The 21898-nt window shown below is 40.9% G+C and overlaps 1 protein-coding gene across 2 annotated transcripts in view; it reads left to right on the top strand.

The window, feature by feature from the left end:
- Window positions 1–21898, top strand: part of Fbxl17 (F-box and leucine rich repeat protein 17) — a 426380-nt gene that overhangs the window by 111254 nt on the left and 293228 nt on the right. For both annotated transcript variants that reach the window (XM_031368580.1, XM_031368581.1), the window contains exon 5: window positions 1860–1967. In XM_031368580.1, the coding sequence (XP_031224440.1) occupies window positions 1860–1967 (108 nt within the window). The remainder of the gene's footprint in view (window positions 1–1859; window positions 1968–21898) is intronic.

The following is a 21898-nucleotide window of genomic DNA, read 5'->3' as shown; positions in this document are numbered from 1 at the left end:
ATCAGACCTACCATTGGCGCTTTGGGTTTCATTACTTTAGGGAAATGCTCCTGTGATTGTTTTAGAATTGATGCTATCCACGTACTTCTGTTTCCCACTGTCTGTAAAGCATAAAGAAGATACAAATAAAAGTCATACATACTAAAACTAATGCCAAAACAATGGATGCCGTTGCTGCTTGTAATCTAACAAAAGTGTTTGATTTCATTTTGGATGAAGAAATAAATCCAAAAGCAATCATGTGGTAACTAACATGTGTTTGGGTTTAAGTTGAAGCTTTGTGAAGCCATTGTCCTAGGATTTCCATTGTGAAAAGGCACCATGGACAAAGGCAACTCTTATAAAGACACAATTTAACTGGGCTGGCTCACAGTTTCAGAGGTTTAATGTGTTACCATCATGGCAGGAAGGATGGCAGCATGCAGGCAGGCAGTTTGGAGAGGGAGCTGAGAGTTTCTTATCTGGATCCATAAGAAGCAGGAAGAGAATGCCACACTGGACGTGGCATGAGCACCTGAGCCCTCCAAGCCCACCCAGTGACAGCCTTCCTCAGCAAAGCCACACCCACCCAACAAGGCCACATCTTATAATAGTGCTACTCCCTATGGGTCAGCTACTCCCTATGGGTCAAGCATTCAACTATGTGAGTCTGTGCGGACTATACCTATTGAAACCACCACAACCGTGAAGAAAAGTTCCACAGAATTACGGACAGGTGACTTATATATGTGGAGTATGTTTTGGAGATGATTGAGACAGGAATGGAGTTCTATTCTGTCTTTCATTTTTAAAGCAAAGCTAGTTAGAAGTATCACTGGGGCCTCTGACTTTTTAATGGCTTGAGAGTCACTTGGGGCCTTATCTTAAGTATGGATGCTTGGGTCCCATCACTTTTACTCTTAGGTTTGTAGTAATCTCCTCAGATGATTTCAGTATGTATTGCATTGGGTTTCTCTAGAGTGATAAAACTTTAATAAAAGAGATTTTCTCTTTTTCTATCAAGAATTTCTCCTAGGGAGTTGACTTACATGATTCAGAGACTGAGAAGTTCGAAGACCTGTAGTTGGCAACTTGGGGCCCCAGGAGAGCATAAGCGTGTAGTGACATCTAAGTCTGGAGGTGGGAGAGAGGGCTCCAGCTCGCGACAGTGATCTGAGAAAGGCAGCAGGGACGAGTATGGAGGACTGTGTACTAATGATCCTGCCTTGCTTTATGAATATACTACTAATTACCAAGCCGAACCCTTACAGGCTGAGTTTTATAGCGTGCAAATAGTGTCAATAAAAACATGAAGAGGAGAGAGCAGTGGGGACAGAGAAAAAGAAGTGACTTTTGTCAGTATGTCTTTTTGATCTGTAAACAAGTATGACAGGATGGGGTCTAGAGGATGTGAGGTCAGGGGATTCATTCTTAGTTATGCAGGGCCTATTGCGGCATGTTAGCGGATGTGAGGGCAGGGGATTCATTCTTAGTTACGCAGGGCCTATTGCGGCATGTTAGCGGATGTGAGGGCAGGGGATTCATTCTTAGTTACGCAGGGCCTATTGCGGCATGTTAGCAGATGTGAGGGCAGGGGATTCATTCTTAGTTACGCAGGTGCTATTGCTGCATGTTAGCAGATGTGAGGGCAGGGGATTCATTCTTAGTTACGCAGGGCCTATTGCGGCATGTTAGCAGATGTGAGGGCAGGGGATTCATTCTTAGTTACGCAGGGCCTATTGCTGCGTGTTGGTGCAGATTCAAAGGACCCACTGGAAAGGGAAAGATTAATGAGCCCCTGTGAAGCAGACTTTTGCAGCTGTCCAATCGTAGTTCACCGTGATGCCACCTCAAGTAGCTTTCTTCATATTTTTCTCTAGGTGACAGATCAGTCAGTGAAGGCGTTCGCTGAGCACTGCCCTGAACTCCAGTATGTCGGCTTCATGGGTTGTTCAGTTACTTCCAAAGGAGTCATTCACTTAACCAAGGTAAGTCGAATAGACCCATTTTCCTGATGTTTCTGAGTACCGTGGTGATGGGCCATGGGGGGTGATTGACACCATTAGCCGTCCTTCCATTTCTAGTAGGGCACTACAATGTGGATCTGTATCCCAAGCCATCTATTTACTTTGGCCATGATCTCAATATGTAGCTCAGGGAGACCTTGAACTTGTGGCCTGGCTGCATTAGCCATTGATCAGCAGGAGTCACAGGCCTGTTACACTCTGTTTAGTCCATTGTTTGTCTTGCAGCAGGGCAGGGCTTTCTGAATTCGCGGGCTGTGCATCAGCCAAGCTCAAGTGAGTGCTGCAGGCCATTTTCCAGTTGCACCTGGATTTCTGCTATTGTCGAATGCAGTTGATGAAAAATGGTTGGATAACTACAGATGTGTGCTAATATTTGATAAAGCAAAAACCAGGGTTCCCCCCCTTTTTTTATTTTTTATTTTCAAAAACTAGTTTTTGAAAACTACCTACTTAAGTTTTCTAAAATGGAATCCTCATTTTAAAACAAAGCACGTGCTTTACATTTTCATTGCTAATACTTATAAAATGATGCACTAAAGAAACTGATGTTGGGGACTGGAGAGATGGAGAGACTTCTCAGTGGTTAAGAGCACCCACTACTCTTCCAGAGGTCCCAAGTTCAATTCCCAGCAACCACATGATGGCTCAAAACCATCTGTAATGGGATCCAATGCCCTCTTCTGGTGTGTCTGAAAAGAGTGACCGTGTACTCATATACGTAAAATGAATATATAAATCTTAAAAAAAAAAGAAACTGATATCACTTAGATTTTACCTTAAAGCATAGCATGGACATGATACATTGAGTGCCAGCCACATTTCTGTCACTGTGTCCCAGGACCATTTGTTTAAAAAAAAAAAACCCAATTATGTATGACTAATCTGAATACATAAGATAATTGGAGAATGTATTCCACAAATGTATGCCTTCTAGGTTAGAGTTTACTAACAACCAAACATACATTTTAAAAGTGGTGCTTCATTTCTGCTCCGTAACATAGCTCCAAGATAGTTAGGGTCTAATTCTTATATGCATGTGATAGAAAAACAGACTACTATAAAATTAACCTGTGTACCCCCTGACTTGTGCACTGTTTAGCTTTTAACTCTTATCATGATGTACTTATAAAAGGAGAGTTGGTGTTGCCTTTGTGACTAAACAGTAGTCTAGCCCTGTCCTTCACCTTCCTCTCACAGTCACTGCAGAACAATTGCACAGCAGCACAATGCTAAAACAAATAGGAAGATCACAGCTCTCTTTATGCCTGATCTGTTTGAGTCTCTTCAAGGTTACAGCTTAGTGAAGTACATAGGCAATAGAACCAATATTTCTGCATTGCATAAGACAGTGGTGGTGGAGGGGCAGCGAGTAGGTGCCCAAGCTCCTTCGTCCTTGGTTCTGCCACTTACTAAGTGGGCCAGTTACGTTTTTTATTTTCTTAACCAAGGCAATCTATGGCAAGTGCTTCCCTCAGTCTTGAGATCACAGCAAGAATAAAGTCACTTTTACTATCAAAATAGATATACAAATGACTAGAAAATTAGTACAAACTTTGGCTTAAGAAAGTCGAATCACTATTCTTGTTTAGTGTATCTTGAAGAGAGCCTGTGGTTGGATTGTGTCTGAAATGACTGCTCAGACTTAGTTGTATTTAGAGAATCAGAGTTTAAAGCTAAAGGAAAAGATGGATATCAGTTATCAATGTACCAGAACACTTAGTATAACCACGACCATATGTGAGCGCATATTTTTATTCATTCCCTGCAACCTTGGCCTGACAGTCTTGGGAGATGAGTGTTTTTCCAGTCCCTTCTAGTGCTGAGTAGAGTAGAAATGCCATGGAACGAACAGATTGTTCACAACTGTTAGAGTGACCATATGTGCGATTTTTATGATCACTCAAAATTGCACTCATTAAAGACAAAACAAGATTACCAGATAACTTTGCCCTTCCCCGAGTGTTTGAGACAGCCTCAAATTCTGGAATATTGGTACTTAACAGAATTGTTATATGTGACAGAGTCATAGTTACAGTAAATGTATGGCTGGAAAGCACCATTTTCTGGGAAGGTTCTCCTGGCCTGTAAAGAGGTGGAAACATCTAGACTCTGACACTAGTCCATAGAGTTCTAGTCTACACATTTTCCACAACAGTTATCACTTAGATGAAAAGACTGACCTGTGCCTGTGCCGTGGCACTGCTCACTGTCTTCTGCTCAGCCGAGAGCAAGGTGACGTCATGCTGTAGGCGTGCAAATCTATTGTAAGGCCGCAGAAATCAAGTTTTATAAAACTCAAGCTGTAGGCTTAACATCTTTGCCTGCTAGTAGTGTTTTTAACCCGTTAGTGTTTATAAAATGTTGTTAAATATATTAATTACCCCTTAAAATTGTGTTTTTTAAATTATCATTGTAATATATAATTTTTAATGAAACAGGTTGGGACATGTAAAGTATAGTGTTGAGAGTAGATCACCTTAAATATGTGTACTTTTTACATGATTAACAAAGTCACTTTAATGCATGATTTTGTGGGTATTTTTTTTAATGTTTTACAAATAAAGAAAAATACCACAAGATATCTGTGTTAATTTCTGAGTAGGAAATCATATACTTGAATTAAATCATCTATCCTTAGACTAGTAGTTTCCTGTACCTTAAAGAATCAAAGAATTTAAAAGTTGATGAGCTGGGATGGGTGTGGGGGGCTGGGAAGCTACTCAGCCAAGTTAAATGTCCGACACTTTAGTGTATGAGTAGAAATAAAATGGGGCATTATGAACCGTCAATTATTAAGCCAAGGGCCAGAGGACACAGGATGGAAGACTATTGTTACAGTCCTCTGTGGTCACCTTGGGTCAGTTCCACTTGGAGAGTTTCGGTCTTAACTGGACTGCTCACTTACTTTGTGAGGATTTCTGTTTCCATACCTAGTAATCTGGAGATTGTGCTAACATCAAACATCACCACAAGGAGAAACCTTCCTACACTTCTTTATTGTGTAAATGAGAGTCAGGTTGGGAGAGGCTGGTGCACTGGATTGTGTTTGGACTATATATATATACACACACACACACACACACACACACACACACACACACACACACACACACACACACACACACACACACACACACACACACACACACACACACACACACACACACACCCACCCACCCACATATGTAAGGTCAGAGCTGAAGGCTCCATGTAAGAGGCCAGAGCCCCAGCCATTCTCATGGATCAGAATTGGCCTCTGCCAACAGAGCTGGACTTGTCAGTGTGTGCCACTGGCTTGTAAATATAAAATGTCTTTCTCTTGTTCCTTTCACAACAAATCCAGTAAATGCAAATGTGCAAATAATCCTCCTGCCAGACCGAGCGCCTCCTTAGCACTTGGTGGTAAAGAGCTACAAGGAGCTTGCCTAGCTCTCAGTTGCCATTAGCTTCAGTTCAAATGCTTAGAGGAGAAAAGAGAACTCACCACAGGGGATTAAAAGAAGTCAAAAGTAATACTGTGAGTTTATAACCACAACAGGGAATAGATTTAATGTCCTGCTGCAGTCAACTTCTAAACATAAAATACAGACAAAAGAAATAGTTTCAAGCCAAGCACGATAGAACATGCCTTTAATGCCCATATTCAGGAGGCAGAGGCAGGCAGCTAGGTTCCTGTGTGTTTGAGACCACTCTGGACTACATAGCGAGTACCAGGACAGTCAGGGCTAAGGAAACCAACAACAAACAAAGCAAAACAAAACAAGATTTTTAAGATTCTGGACATCAAGTGACAGAGAACAACGATCCCTGAGATTCAGAGACCAACAAGACGACTCCTGTGATTGTCTCAGAGGACTTCACTGAAGGGTTCCCAGTCTGCAGCATGTGGGAGGGTAACATTCAGAGACCCAACAAACTCTGTGAGGTGACAAGGCAGAGCTAAGCATCCAGGGGACATCAGATTTCAGGGGGAGTACTGTGTGGAAGGAACAACACGGAGAAGTCCAGAGGCCTGTGGGGATGTCCTCTGTGCATCCAGCTTTGAACAGCCCATGAGTAAGAAGTGGAAAGAAGGCCTGGGGAGTGTTTTGAAGTGGATGAACATAAACATCCATGTTTCAAGTGTCCTGTGGTGCTGCAGACCCACTCCTCAACAGAATGAGTAGAACTAAGCACCCAAGTAAGAGGAACAGAGTGTTGTCAGGCCAGCGAGCTCAGTTTCCCTGGAATGAATCTTGAGGAGGAAGAGTAGACTGGAATCCCACATGAGCAGAAGGAGTGGACATGCAAGTGGAAATCAGCAAAGCAGAAAACCAAGGATGAAACCAAAAGCTGAGTGGTCCATGGGAGAGATGACATCTCATCAGGCTGATTGGCAAGGGAAGGAAGATAAAAATGCCCATGTGGCTGCTGCAGACACTAGGGGGGAAGGGCAGGGTCATGTGCGTAAATATATGCCCGTGTGGGACAGTGTTGATGGAAGCACATACGGCCAAAGCTCACCCAGGAAGGCATGGTAGCATGCCCTTGTAGTCCTGGCTACCTGGGCAGCTGAGACAGAGGATCCGTAGAGCCCAGGGATTGGATGGTGTCTGGGTAGCAGGGCAAGGCTGTCGTTCCTGAAAAGAAGAGAAGAACAGGGCCGTAGATAGCCAGTATGGCCCCAAATCTCATAAAGCAGTTATGTTTTTACTTAAAACTCCTTTTTGCTATGCATATTCAAGTGTGGATGGATCCAATAGAGAAATTTACCCCGGACTTAAGAAAGAAAGAAACCAATTCCTTATGACTGCTGTAGAAGTGAGCCTGTCATTACCTCACAGGAGACCTGATAAAGACATTACAAGGTAAGAGTTTTGCCTATCACAGTCTGTCAGGAATAGAGATGCAGACAGGTATGGTGACACACATCTTTAATCCCAGTACTCAAGAGACAAGAAGCAGACAGATCTCTGAGTTTGAGGCCAGCCTGGTCTACAGAGGGAGTTTAGGACAGCCAGGAGCCAAAACCCTGTCTCTAAAGAAAAAAACAAACAAACAGAAGGAATGGGAATAATACTCACAAACTACACATTCAATAAAGATTAATACCAAATTTATAAAACTCAAAAGAAAGAAAAGGATTAACCTTATTTTTCAAACTGGCAAAGTACTTGAAATGACACTTTGAAAAAGAAACATAAATGGCCAAAGACTTGGTGTTCATCATTAACAATCATCAGAGAAATGTGAATTAAAATCATGTGATATTACCCCATTTGTGCCAGAGTGGTTATCACCTGAAAGTTCAAAGATAACGAGTGTTGTCGAGATGGAGAAAAGTGACCTCTACATATTGCTGGTAATTCGAGTTACCATGTGATTGTTATCCAGAAACTGAAGTCAGTGCTGAGGAAATGTTCTCACTCGCACATTCATTATAGCAGTGTTCAAAGTTGCCATCTGGAAGCTGTGTGACACAGTGTGCATGTGCAGATGAAAGGACAAAGATCGCGCAGTGCACACCACCTTGCTCCACACTCAGACTTCCCATGTTCTCCTCCAGTGTTAGCCCCTTCTCATCACAGGAGTACTGGCAGTGTGAATCAGCAAGCCAATATCTTCTCTCCAAATCTACCAGGCCTGTAGAAGTACTTGCTATTGAGAATTACATAGATAAACTTTAGGATTCAGAAATTAAAAGCACAATCATAATTAAAAATTAAAATACATAAAGCATTATGGCAAAGAATTCAAAGAGTTTAAAGAACACACAAAAAACAGCTGGAAGAAAAAGTATCCGGAGGATAAATGCCTGAGCGATGCCCAAGAAAACAACCAAAAGCGTGGTGGAAGGACGGAGACTGTCCAGGATGCGAGAGTGGAAGTCAATGGAGAGACAGCAATAGTGAAGGAAAACGGTTCCAACTGAAATGAAGGCAGGATGGAACAATCCAGCAGCCCCACCAGGAATCTCAAAGAAAAGCCTTAAAAGCGAGTGAATCAAGAAGAAGGAATATCAAGTCCTGAAGATAAAAGAGAGGATCAAGAACAAATAAACAAGTAACATGAAAAATTAAAAGACAAAACGCAAAAACACATGAAAAGAACACACAGGAAATGCGACACAAAAACAAAACAACAAACAACACAAACCTTTGAATAATAGACATACATGAGGGAGAAGAATCCTAGGCCAGTAGGCGAGACCAGGTCTTTAACAAGGTCCTAGAAGGCTTTCCCCAAGTAAGCAGAGAGGCACTCGCATGCAGATGGAAGAAGTGCCTGCCCAGAACGAGCCCAAAAAGACCAAAGAAAGTTTACAGCATAGTGAAGTTAAACACTGAGTCTGTGTAACAACGCTGTGTGTAAGCTTGAAGAGAAAAACCACAAGTCACATATGATGAAAAACCCATCAGCATAACCGCTGATTTCTCAAAGGAAGCTTAGAAAGCCTAAAGAGCCTGCAGCAATGCATTCCGATTCCTACAAGACGGTGACAGCCAGTTTAAAATAGTGTATCCACAAGATTATCTACCTGGATTGAAAGAAAAAGAATTTCTATAACAAACAGTGTAAAAAAAAAATGTATCCAACAAACTTAAGGAAAACACAGGAAATATGTAGAAAGAATGAAGATAGCAAAGAAACTATGGAAAGAAGTCTGAAGCCATCATTAAATACCACTGAGTGAGAACACGGCTGATGGCAGAAATCTACAACACAGCTAGCACACCCATTTCAATGTCAGCGGCCTCAGTTCTCCCATCAGAAATACAGACTGACTGTGAGTAACGTACGAGACAGAATCCATCTCTCTGCTGCTTATAGGGAACAGCATACTTACTATGTTCAAGATAGAGCTTTTCTGGGTCTCTCTGGCTGTCGTGGAACTCACTTTGTAGACCAGGCTGGACTTAGAACTCAGAGATCCTCCTGCCTCTACCTCCTGAGTGCTTGGATTAAAGGTGTGTGCCAATACCACATGGTTGAAGCAGCATAATTTTAAAGATACACACTGCTTTAGAGTAAAAGGGTGGACAAACGTACTCCAGTGAGAAGAGACTGGTTAGCTAGCTGGCATCATTTTATGACAAAACAAACTTCAAACTAAAACTGCTCAGGAGAGAGAGGGGGGACACTTTATTCCAGTCAAGGGAACAATTACTCCAGAACTATCCTAAACATCTGTATATCAAACTCAGAGATGCCCACTTTCATTAAAATCCATTACTGGAATTTAAGTACAGAATTATATCAATCCATTAGTGGTAGGGCTTTACCACTCTAGTTGGCAGCATGAACCTGGACTAGTCTAAAGATGAGGCGGACTGGTCTCATGCAGTGGCCAACTTCATTTGGAGCATCAGACAGTTTGTCCTGTGAGGGCTCAGAGTTGCATGAGTGACATGTCCAATCACAAGGAAAGGCTGCATGTAACGGGCAGGAAGCTGAAGACATGTTTTTTCCCTAGAGGATCATAAACAAATAACAATCACCAGTTGTAATAAATAATCTAAAGTAAACTCACTCCTGTGTGTCCCACCCAGTTAGGGCAAGAGCTATGTTCTAAGACAATTTGAAGGTTTTGAAGAAGTGCAGGTCACAGGATTCATCTTGTATTGGTTTCTTGGAGATTTCTCATAAACACTGAGAATTCCTCTTGTTGACTCCATTGTTGGACCTTGTTCTGACAGTGACTTCAGTGCCCAAGCTTGTTTAATAGACAAGTCATCTGGACAAAAAGTAAACAGAGAAACATCAAAAGCTACTGACCCCAAACAACAAATGGATTAAACAGAATCCTTCCACAGAGTGTTGTATCCAAACACCAAGGAATACACGTTCTGCTCAGCACCACATGGGGTATTTCTAAACTAGATCCACTGTGGAGAACAATACAAGTCTACAGGTTCAGAAGGCTTGAAAGTCTCCTTGCATCTGATCTGACCACAATGCAATAAACACTCAAATTGGCAGCAAGCAATCTCCCTTAAATACACAAACTCACAGAGAGTATATACAACTCATTACTAAGTGGTGGACAGGTCAGACAAGAAATCAAGGAAGAGATACAAAACTTCTCTGAACTGAGTCTGAAAATACAGCGTACACCACCCCTGGGGCACAGGGGAAGCAGTACACCACCCCTGGGGCACAGTACACCACCCCTGGGGCACAGGGGAAGCAGTACACCACCCCTGGGCCACAGGGGAAGCAGTACACCACCCCTGGGCCACAGTGGAAACAGTCTTGCCAGGGAAACACTTAGCTCTGAGTGCTTACATTAAAAAATGAAAACAAACACAAATAAATGTGTACTCCATGAAGCTGGAAAATCCAAAAGATACATATGGTTTTCTAGATCTAGCCAAACAACCAAAATTAAACCAACAGAAAATTAACAGCCAAAAAGACCCAAGTGAGATTGAAAGCATAGAAAAGTCTAGGACCAGATGGATTCACAGCAGAATTCTATTTGGCATTTAAAGATCTACAGCCATTCCTCCTTAACATCATTTACAAAAGAGAAGAAAAGAGACAGTAGGACAAGGACACTCCCAAACTCTTTCTAAAATGTCAGTATCACTGTAATACCCAAACCGGTTCACCTGGGGCGGGGGAGGGGGGGAGGAGGGGAAGGAGGGAAAGGATTACAGGCCAATATCATCAATGAACATAGACTCAAAAATACTCAATAAAATAATTGAACCTAGAATACAGATATATATCAAAAATATTATCCACTATGACAGAGTTGTTATTAACCCTGAAATGCAGAAATAGTTCGACGTACACTATTCAGTAAGTGGACTAAACCACATAAATAGAATTAGAGACAAAAATTATGTGATCTCCTTAATAGATACAGAGAAAAATTGTTAAAACCCAACATACCTATATGATAAAGGTCTTAGAAAATGTAGGGGTACAGGGGCTAGACTGCAGTATAAGAGAAGCTGTATTTGACAGACCCACAGCCAGTATCATCCCAAGTGGAGAAAGTGTGAACCAATCCACCTGAAGTCAGGAATGAGGCAGAGGCAGTCACTATCTCCACTCCTTTCAACATTGTAGTTGAAGTACTTGGTGGGGCAATAATGCAATATAATAAATAATGAAGGAAATTTCGAAGCTACAAGTAGGGAAAAAAAATCACAAAATCACAAACTGTCCCTATTTGCATTTTTGACCTCTATCAAGGTCAAAAAATGTTACCAGAAAGCTTTTAGAGACCATGTACTAATTTAGCAGTGTGGCAGGATAAAGAGTCAACTTCCAAAAATCAAGAGCTTTTCTATACACCAGCAGACATCCAGAGAAGGAGGTCATGGACCCACTCTCATAAACAACAGTCTCAGAAAAATAAGATTCCAAGAATAAACCTAGCCAAGGAAATACAGGAACTCTACAATAAAAACTTGAAACTTGAGAAGAAACAGAGTAAGGCATTAGAAAATGGAAAGACACCACATGTTCCTGGATCGTAAAAATGACCATTCTACTAAAGCTGACTGAGTGTAATCCCTAATATCTGTGTCTCATTCTTTCCATAAATAGAAGAAAACTACCCTAAATTTCATATGGAACCACAAAAGATCCCAGTAGATAAAACTGTCCTGAGTGGGGGAAAACTGCTGGGAGAATTATAATTCCAGATCTTAAGTTACATTACAAAGCCATAGTAATAAAAACAGTATGGTGTTGGCACAGTTTTGTAGACCAATGGAACAAAATTAAACACCCAAACATGAGCATATGTAACCTCATACACTTAATAACCAACAAAGACACTAGTATCATATGCCAGAAAAAAGAAGTGTTTTTAAGAAGTAGTGGTGCGAAAACTGGATTTCCTCATGCAGAGGAATGAACTTGGATCTGTATCTAACACCTTTGCGCCCAAACTGTCTCCAGGTGGTCTCCTACATGATGCATGTTTAGGAAAGGACTTCTGAATAGGAGTCTGCTTGCCCAGGGAGTAAGGCCAGCAATCGACATTTGGATGCTCATGAAACTAAAACGCTTCTCACTGCAAGAGAAACCATCAGCTGCCCAGAGGAAGCCCAGAGGAGGAGAAAGAACCTTTGACAGCTAGACATCTCACAGAGGTTTACTACCCACAGTACACAAAGAATTTTAAAAAAATCCCCCCCAAACCCCTAAAAACAAATGACATTTCAACAAAAATGAACGAGAGTTCTCAAAAGAAGAAAAATGAGTGGATAAGAAATATCTCAAAAAATGTTTATGGTCCTTAGGTAAAAGCAATGAAAACAAGGTCAAGATTTTATCTCACTTCAGCCAGAATGGCAGAGATCTAGAAAACAGCCATCAGTAGTGCTAGAGGGAAGCAGGGAAAATGGAAACTTGTTCACTTCTGGTGAGATGGCACACTGGTGCAACCACTGTGGATATCAGTGTGGAAAGTCTCCCCAAAGCTAAAAATAAATGTACCATGTGGCCCAGCTATACCTCACCTTGGCATATGCCCAAAGGCCTCACCCCAGATTCCACGGACCCTTGCTCAACTGTGTGCACTGCTGCTCTATGCGGAATAGCTAGGAGATGGAAACGAGGCACATGTCCTACATCTGGTGAGTGGACAATGAGAACGGGTCCATGTGTGCGAGGTAAGACTCTGAAGCACTGAGGCAAAGCGTGAGCACACACCTAGGGAGTTACCTCTAAGGGGATGAGAGATAAGGAACTGCATAAGGTAGGAGGAAATAAACACGATAAGCTAGTGATAATTGATCCGGGTTAAATGGCCTTGCCTTTTACAAGTTTGTTTTCAGTGTACTCATTTCTATTTGAAGATTTTTATAGTAAAGTAAGTTGTAAACATCATGAAATTAAACATTTAGGTAGTAACCTAAACTTAAAGAATTGTGTTATATCAAATAACATATTATATGTTATATTAATTATATAATAACTATATATTATAATACATAGTATATGTTATGTGTTATATACACTATATATTATTATATTAATGGTAAGGAGTATAGCCTTGGGTATTGGTGAAATGATACAAAATTAGGGAATTACCTATAAAGGGATTAAGAATAGAAAAGTATATAAGCACACAAGGAAATTAATTTATAAAATAGTGCTAATTGATATAATACTATATATTAGAATGTGTAATTATATTAAAGTATGATTGAGATTATACTTTTAATGACTATATAATGTGATGCAAATAATAATTAAAGGGTAGTAATTAAAATAGGTATTGATATATAGCATAAAGTTAAAAATTAATTCAGTATCCCTACAGTCTAAAATATCAACATGGGCCTGTCATACAACTAGGCATCCCCTGGGTTCCTGAGCTTGGGGCACAGAGAAACAGTGAAGTGTAGAGTTGCAGTTAGCTCACAAATAACTTTACACAGTTGTTGACATGAGTGGACATTAATGAAGATGCTGAAGAATTTGTTGAAAGTTTTATTTTTATACCACTGATATGAAAATTATATATCCTTTATGAGTTAGATGCTGTGGGTACATTAAAGTTGGAACATTGATTGGTACTGTATGTCATTCCATTGTGTGTGCTTTGCAAGCTATTCCATTTATTAATAACGTTGATTAATTTTGTGGGATTTGCTAAATCAGGTTGAGCTGAGTTTGTGTAAGGTAACAGTTAAAATGATTATTTGAAATTAAGCTGGTTTTTAAACCATCTTTCCTTGGGAAGATCTCTAAAACCTAAGGAAAATGCCCAAACTACTGATCTTTTCTTGACCCTAATAACATTAGAAGTTGAAAACAAAACACTTACTTTTAAAAGTGCTTATGGTTGGAAATATGAACTATTTCTTAAAGGGAAACAAAATTGATTTTTCTTCAGTCAATTTAACATAAGTAACGGAAAACATAACCATTCATGCAGCTAACTCAATTTTGTCTTCCTTTCTTGTTGACTCAGAGGCCAGAAATGAAAGATGAACTTTGTTGCCTTTTTAAGTTTCCAAACAACTGGTCATGTGTAGTGTCTGGTTCTCAGAGTAGAGTGTTGTGGAGTAGAGGGTGATGATAGCTTTAGTCATAGATGACTACTCCATTTGTTTCTGAGAAGTTCTATGTGCCTGAATGATATTTTGAAATGTAGAACACATGTTCTTAGATTGCTTTGAGGTCCCTAGTGCACATCACTCGGCGAGGACTGGAAAGGGCATCTGCTGGCTTCTTAGGATTTCTACTCTAAGACAAAAGCCGAGTGGGACACAGTGGGACTGCTCTGTGGACCTGGTAAGATCCATTAATTGACTTTTTTCCTGGAAGTTTACAAAGGGCAGCAAACCATTTCCCATGGTCCTCAAAGCTAAGGGCTACTGCTCAGTAGCCACACTGGGCAAGTCACCTCTGCTGTCCGCTTTGACTTCCTCCCATGCTGTCTGGTGATGCATAATAATTTACATTATATAAGGAAGAGTGCTCAGCATTTATATTAAGACAAGTTGTAAAATTGGATAGAACAAGTTACTTTATAGTGACCTACAAAGGTTTTGTAACACCCTTCTTCACTGAAAGACTAAAATAAAATTGAAGTCACACATGACTTAAATCGTTAAGGCTCACTCCTGCCCATGGGACGGTAAGAACAGAGTGTGTGCTCCTCACCACCGTCTCCTTTCCTGCTCCTTCCTGAAGATACTTACTTATTTAGTGAGCACACTGAGCAGCTGAACTAGTATTTAAAAAGAATTTACAGTGAGTTGTTCTCCATTGCTACACCAACAGGGATAAAGTGTTCTAGCTTATTTTTATTTCCCAAATTGGTGCCTGCTCTTTTCTTTTTCCAGTCAGGTGTAGTAATTTGTCACATCTGTTGTTTCCTCTACTAGGTGGTGACACTTGCTGTGGAACCATCTCCACATTTATGACTCTGTCCCTCACACTCTAGCTACATGTATTTGTGCTACATTTTCATTTTAGCCACAGAAATAGCAAGATGTATCAACGTGACACCAGCACAATAAATGAGGTCATCTTCTGGATGGCCGACCTGGGGAGTCCCAGTGAGTAAAAGTGGACAAATGAGTTTCTCCACGGCCCCTCCTTTGAGACAGTTGTTGCTTCTGGCTTAACCAAAATATATAAACAAAAATGAGAAGAGCTGTGGCTTAACAGAAATATATAAACAAAAATGAGAAGAGCTGACGGGGCTTTTTGAAAGGGCTTTGTGTAACTCTTGGTGTTACGCTTTAAATGTTATTTTACTGTGCTACAGCATCTTCCTTCCACTCCTTGGGTTTTTACCACACACTTGTTTATAAATTGTGAGTGTCCTTGCAGGCTTTCATACGAACAGGATTTCAGTGTCAGTTCATTTGACCTCAGACACTGGAGGTCAGTCTTTATCCAAGATGGTACTTCCATCCAGTTTTGTTCTTTAAAATTAGTTTATACTGTTATGGTGAAAATTTTATTTGAGGATCCTTGTGATTTGACTACACCTCTTCATTGGCTTATAAAATAGTGATGTTGAAATACATGAGGTCCCATTTACAGGTCAGCAGAACAGACTGCCTCAGTAAAGAAATCGGACTTGGGGCTCATTGATAACAACTTAGTAATTTAGTCAGAAAATAAGTATTGAGGAAAAGGTGAACGTGTTTATTTGTTTGAAATAAATATTTATTGGGAAGTATAGAATTAAATAGAACCAAATTATTTTAAAACAGTTTATTAAGACATTGACAATTCTAGTCACCTGACAGCTTTGATGATCTGTTTTAATAGTATTCTGTTTTTAATTAACTGTCTCATTTTTTAAACAATACATTTATTGCCTTGGGCTGGCCTTTCGAGGTTCAGGGAAGCACCTACAGGCGTCCTGGCTACATATGCATTCATAAATTATTCACAGTGTGCTCCATGATGTTTTTAAGGCACAGAGAACCCAAAGGCTCTTGTATTTCTTGTAATTGTAACAGCGGATTACAATGGCTGTCTAGAATATACTCCAGCACTGTAAAAGAGTTCCTGGATACCCAAAAGAACACTGACTGTTGTGCCTTTTTCATTCTTTGAAAATGGGAGTTACCTTTCCTGGGCTGCTCTGTGTGAGTCACTTAGAGTAGGATGTCCAGAGTTACAGGTGAAGCGTCAACATTTAGCTAGCACTTTTGCCTGCATGTCATTATTCATTCCTTTCCATGGTGATTTTTGGGTTTTAGATTGGTTCCCAGCTCCCCATTGGTCAGGTACAGTAAGGCAGAGTCTAGGGAGAACCCATAAGACAGTCACACTCCCTGAGCGTGTCTTGGTGACCAAGGGTTTCATAGTCCTTACACAGAGGCTGCTGAACACAGGGTCCACCAGAGAGCACAGACCTCTCTTCAGCTGGTTGTAGCACAGCGGTGATTGGCAGTCCTCCTCCCTCACCAACCCGAGGAGCAGCTTCCAGCAAGTGCTTGCTGACTGTGTTGATCAGAGCTTCTTGTTTCAGAATGAAATTGCCATTTAGTGTTGTATTTTAACAGTGGAATAAATACCCCTGTGCCTGAGGAAGCTGCTCAAGTTGTAACTTTTCTAACTTGGATCAGGCTCAAAGAGGAGAGCAGACGTGGCTAGCAGGAGAGATTTTAGGATACAACTCTACCCTTGCTGTATGAGCTTCCTTTAGATAGACTACATTGTTTTGTTGTTGTTGTTGTTGTTGTTGTTGCAAACTCCCACTCTTTCTCTTTCTTGCCCATTGTTTTGTGCTGGTCCTCGACCTGTTTGCCTTAAGAATCCTCCTTCCTTCAAATTGTAAGAGCCGAAGGACCAGCACATCTGCTCCAAGACTGTGTCCTCTGTGTAGGTGAGGGAAGCTCCACCCAGGAAATCCCAACAGCACGTCTTGTAAACAAGACGTGAACAGTGGTAATACTAGTTGACGTGCCAGTGCGGAGGGGTGAAATCTTCTGGGTAGCACTCCAGATGAAGAACTACAGTCAGTGTGTGAGTGCAGGAGGGAGAATGAGAATGATAAGGCCCAGGAGGATCCAGTACCAATGGTCAGCCCTGAAACATGCAAGCAAGCCTAAACAGACATGGCGGACTGTGTTCATTTATTTATATGAATGTAGTTAAATAATAATAGTAATAATAATATTAGAGAGAGGTAGGGTTATCTGGGATGAGCTATGAAGAAGAGTGTGTTGGGATGAATATGATCAAGATAAATATCTATTAGATCAGACTTTAAGAGCTTTATACAGAGCAGCCTCGTTCCTGTGGTTCTGGCCGTGGATAGCTCTAGCTTGCTGAGGGTCACAGGGCCACTCAGTCTCCCTCTGTGTAGACTGTGCAACGCTGGGCTTTTTTGCCATGGTAACTCTCAGTCGAGTGCTGCCAAGTCCAGCCTGCCCAGCCTGTCTTTCATTAGATACTGCCTTCCTTGACTGAGAGTCCCCCTTGAAACACGGTCCTGTGAAGTTTTCTACTCAAACTCTGATATTTCTACATCCTTCTAGGTTTCTTATATGCGAGCTCATGACAACTATACTGATTTTTCTTTTTTCTTTCAGGGAATGTTGTAACAATTGAAATGAAAGCATAAACCAAGGGTTGGATATAAGATTTAGATCAGATGTGATAGTGCGCTTATATATTGCCACTACCTTAGTGCTGCCCTGAATCTAGTCAGGCTGTAGCTGGAAAGGAAAAGGTAGGCCAGATTACGTGGCAGTTAAGAATAATGAGGCTGGGGCTGGAGAGATGGCTCAGAGGTTAAGAGCACTGTGTGTTCTTCCAGAGGTCCTGACTTCAGTTCCCAGCAACCTCAAGGTGGCTCACAATTATCTGTATGTAATGAGGTCTGGCACCCTCTTCTGGCTTGCAGGCATACCTGCAGACAGAAAGCTATATGCATAATTAAAATAAATCCTAAAAAATATTGCTGAAACTGTGATGTTCTGGTGGGTCCCAAGTACAGGTTTCATTGTAGATGCATCAGTATATATATAGAGATAACATATGCTCCTAGTATTAACAGACTTGAAATGTTTCTCATTCTTGTAAACTATAATGTCAGTCCAGAGAGTCAAATGTAAGAAAGCGAGTTAGGGGCTGGCGAGATGGCTCAGCGGGTAAGAGCACTGACTGCTCTTCTGAAGGTCCTGAGTTCGGATCCCAGCAACCACATGGTGGCTCACAACCACCCGTAATGAGATCTGATGCCCTCTTCTGGTGTGTCTGAAGACAGCTATAGTGAATTACGCCGGAGTGAGCGGGGCTGGCAGAGGTCCTGAGTTCAGTTCCCAGCAGCCACACACATGATGGCTCACAGCCATCTGTACAGTTACAGTGTACACATAAAATAAATAAAATAAATCTTTAAAAAAAAAAGAAAGCGAGCTAATGTTGTTGCTAATTCTAAGCTAGTTATGTGCATTGTTAGCTATTAGTGACCACTTATTTGATGTTATATCTTTGGCAATTTCAAGTGGATATATCCCTTCAGTTCTTTGCTTGCTCTTTACTGATGTGAGGAGGTGTAAGTGACTCAGAATATATACATGCTGGCAAGTAAATCATAAATCTTATAATTAAAAATGCCATGTTGTCATTTTATACAAATGAAATGGTATCTTATACAAAGGTTTTTATATACATTTCCACTCTTCATTTTGTTATTTTTCTGTTGCTTACTTCAATGATAGTATGGTTCAATATTTTGTATTGGCATCCAATAAAACTACATGAGGACCTTTGTGGCTGCTGTTAGTTTTGAAGAGTTGAGCTAGTACTCACCACACAGCCATCGTGGTGGAACTTTAGCTCCTTGCTTTCAGCCTCTAGCATGAGTTACGATGAAAAGAGTCAGGAATGAAAACCTAAGCAATTCTAAATTTAAAAATGTTGTAAACCAAACACCCTTGCCTCTTGGAGCTGCTTGTAGAACAAGGTGAAGTGAAGCAAAGATGAGTGAATGAGTGAGAGTTCCTGACGGTGTGCGTGCGGGGACGACTCCTCACACACCGCTTCACCATCTGGCAGTGTTCATTCCTCCGTAGTCATGGCTAGGTGATCCGGAGTATGTTAAGAGTCATTGATCTTAACTCAGACACAATGCCACGATTGCTGAAGAAATACTGTTTCCAGATCTGCACTGAGGATCTCTTTTAGCCTGAATTGTGATTCCTTATTCCTTCAGATATGTGGGATGATGGTCCAACTTTAGCTAGTTAATATCAAATTTGTCACTTTCTTTGTGGATTTTGGACAAGAGTAGAAATAAGAAAAAAGTGTATGTGTGTGTGTGTGTGTGTGTGTGTGTGTGTGTGTATGTGTGTGTACACAAACATATGCACACAGTTTAGGATGTTTGTGTTGATAGAAGTGGTTCATTGCTCATAAAGAGAAAAAGCATTTGCAGGATGCCTTGGGCATCTGGTGAAGTGAGGAGACGCTGTAGGGATCCGTAGCCAGGGTGTCCTCCTATTGGGAAATCTTAAAGACCCAAGGTTGAGGGAGGGGCCACACCAGCTGTTAGGGTCTGTGCACTAACACTATGGGGGTGAAAGGGTGGTGGCTTCTAACTCACCCTGTGATGCAGAGTGCAGCCTAGAGCAAGACAGTTGATTTCTGAAAGGAGAGCGGAAAACTACTTTTCTTTGGCCTGTAAATGAGATGGGAGGCTAAGACATTTTTTAGACATCAAGTGAGTACCAAGTGTTTTACTAAACCAGGAAACAAAAAATAGGCATTAAATATAATTACTATAAATTATGTAGTGCTGAGGATTGATGGAGACCATTCCAGCCTAACTGACAGAATCACTGAGCAGTGTTGTATTTGAGTTGGGATGCTGGCATTTGTAAAACACCGAGTAATAAGCCTGTCTGCCAGATAGTCTTTAAAATTTCAGTCCTTACCGCTTTCTTTCTTTTTCAGCTTAACACATTTAGAAATAAAGAATTTGAGTTGTTATTAGCCAGTGTGAGATCTAGTAGCTGATGCACAAGTTGTGGTTATGGGTGTAATTAGCCTCTAACAATGACTTGATTTTTGTGATCTTACTACTTTAAAAAAGTAAGAATTGAAATTTTTCGTTTAGAATATATTTGCCCTATGAATGTGACTCATGATGGAAGTTAGTTCAAAATTTCATTAATCATGTCTTCCTTTCTTCTAAAATTTATCTGTCTCTGAACCCAAGAAGAGGAAACGGATGAGAGAATACTGCAAGTGTCTGTGTGCACCGCAGCCTCTCCTCCGCTTACCGGACTCGGTGTACCCATCATTTGCTCTCCAGTACTTGCACTTAACAGGAACTGTATGAGTTTTATAAGTGAAGAGAAGCTGAGTCGTACTCCCTGCTATGTGGAAAGTGACAGGGCTTCTCTACACTTCTAGCTGTAAGGCTGCTTTTAGTTCATCCATCTCTAGAAACCTTATATGGATGAAGAAAAGAACTATATAAAAAGAAAGGCCTAGATAAAGTCAGTTATGGCTGTTCTGCCTGCCAGAGCAAAAGGAGCCCTAAAGGAGCAGCACGGCCATTCTGCATTGTGCATCGGGCAAAGATCCAATTAGCAAACCTACATTCTGTAGCAGGAGACTGATTACAATTTTGGTGGAGAACTCAAAATTCTTACCACACATATCAAAATGCTGACAGCTTACAGTGGCTTTTTTTTTTTTAATGTTCTCCATTTTAAGAACAAATATAAAAATAGAGAATTCATTCTATTCCTTGTTCTCGAAGGTCTGCTAATTGTGTGTCTTGGTGATGTTGGTTTTAGCATTTACTGCTTACATACTAGAGAAGCCTGTTCTAAGCTTCAAACCACATGTGGAGCCTGGCTTTGGTAAAGTTAGAAGACTGGAGAAGTGATATCTAGACTTAGAAGTTATCCTTAAAGTATTTGCTTTTAGTTTATATCCCCCTTTATTGGAATTAATTGTAAGTTAATGTGAAGAATGCTTTATAATGACACAGAAGGAAGTCATTTTCAGGATAGCATTTGTGGTTTTTAGATTTGTCATCCTGATTACTGATTTAGTAGCAGCTGTGGCCCAGGACACTTTGCCCACTGCTGGTGCAGCTTGGGCACCATGGGGAGTGGCCCTTGGTCCTGACAGCAGCAGCCCATGCTGGACTCCGATTGGGGAGACAGGTGCTTTACTAAATGAAAAGGTGAAGCACCATGTCCTCACGGGTGGAGGAGGGAAGCCATCCCTGGCTGTGCAGAGAGCAGAGCTTCCTGTGCTGAGTCCTGCCTCCAAGGATGTGTGCTAGCTGCAAAAGGCTGTGTCTGCGTTTCTGGATATCAGCTTAATACATTTTATTCACTATAATTTCTAAGTGAATGATTGCACGAAACTAGCTTAGTCACACACACACACACACACACACACACACGCACGCACACGCACACATGCACGCACGCGCGTACACACACACACACACAATTTATACAGTTACATGTTAAATTGGGAAGTATAAATACTTTTTATGTACTAATGACTCCTAAGTTTGTTGAATGTGTTCTTTGTATATCTAGGTATTCAGACGTAGAATTCAAATGTCTCTATTCCTTCTCTCAAACTGTCTTTTAAGAATATAGTATTTTTATTCTTGGGAGAGTTTCATATGATTTACTTTTTACTTTTTAAATTATTTTTTGAGAGTGCAGCATAGTCACTTCATTCCCCCCTTTCCAGTTCCTCCCAAATGCACCTCATTATTACTGTTATTATCATCAATCATCAATCATCATCATCATCACCAGCAGCAGCAGCAGCAGCAGCACCACCACCACCACCACACCACCAATTTACTTCACATCCCAGCTCTGGTTCCCCCTCCTTCTTATCACATTCTTTCCCTGCTTCTAAACTCTTTTTTAATTTAAAATTAGATATTTTCTTTATTTACATGTCATATGATTTCTCCTTTCCCA

The sequence above is a fragment of the Mastomys coucha genome, unplaced genomic scaffold, assembly GCF_008632895.1.
Source record: "Mastomys coucha isolate ucsf_1 unplaced genomic scaffold, UCSF_Mcou_1 pScaffold14, whole genome shotgun sequence".
Taxonomy (NCBI): domain Eukaryota; kingdom Metazoa; phylum Chordata; class Mammalia; order Rodentia; family Muridae; genus Mastomys; species Mastomys coucha.
The sequence above is the reverse complement of the archived record's forward strand: the minus strand, read 5'-3'. Positions and strand labels throughout refer to the sequence as shown.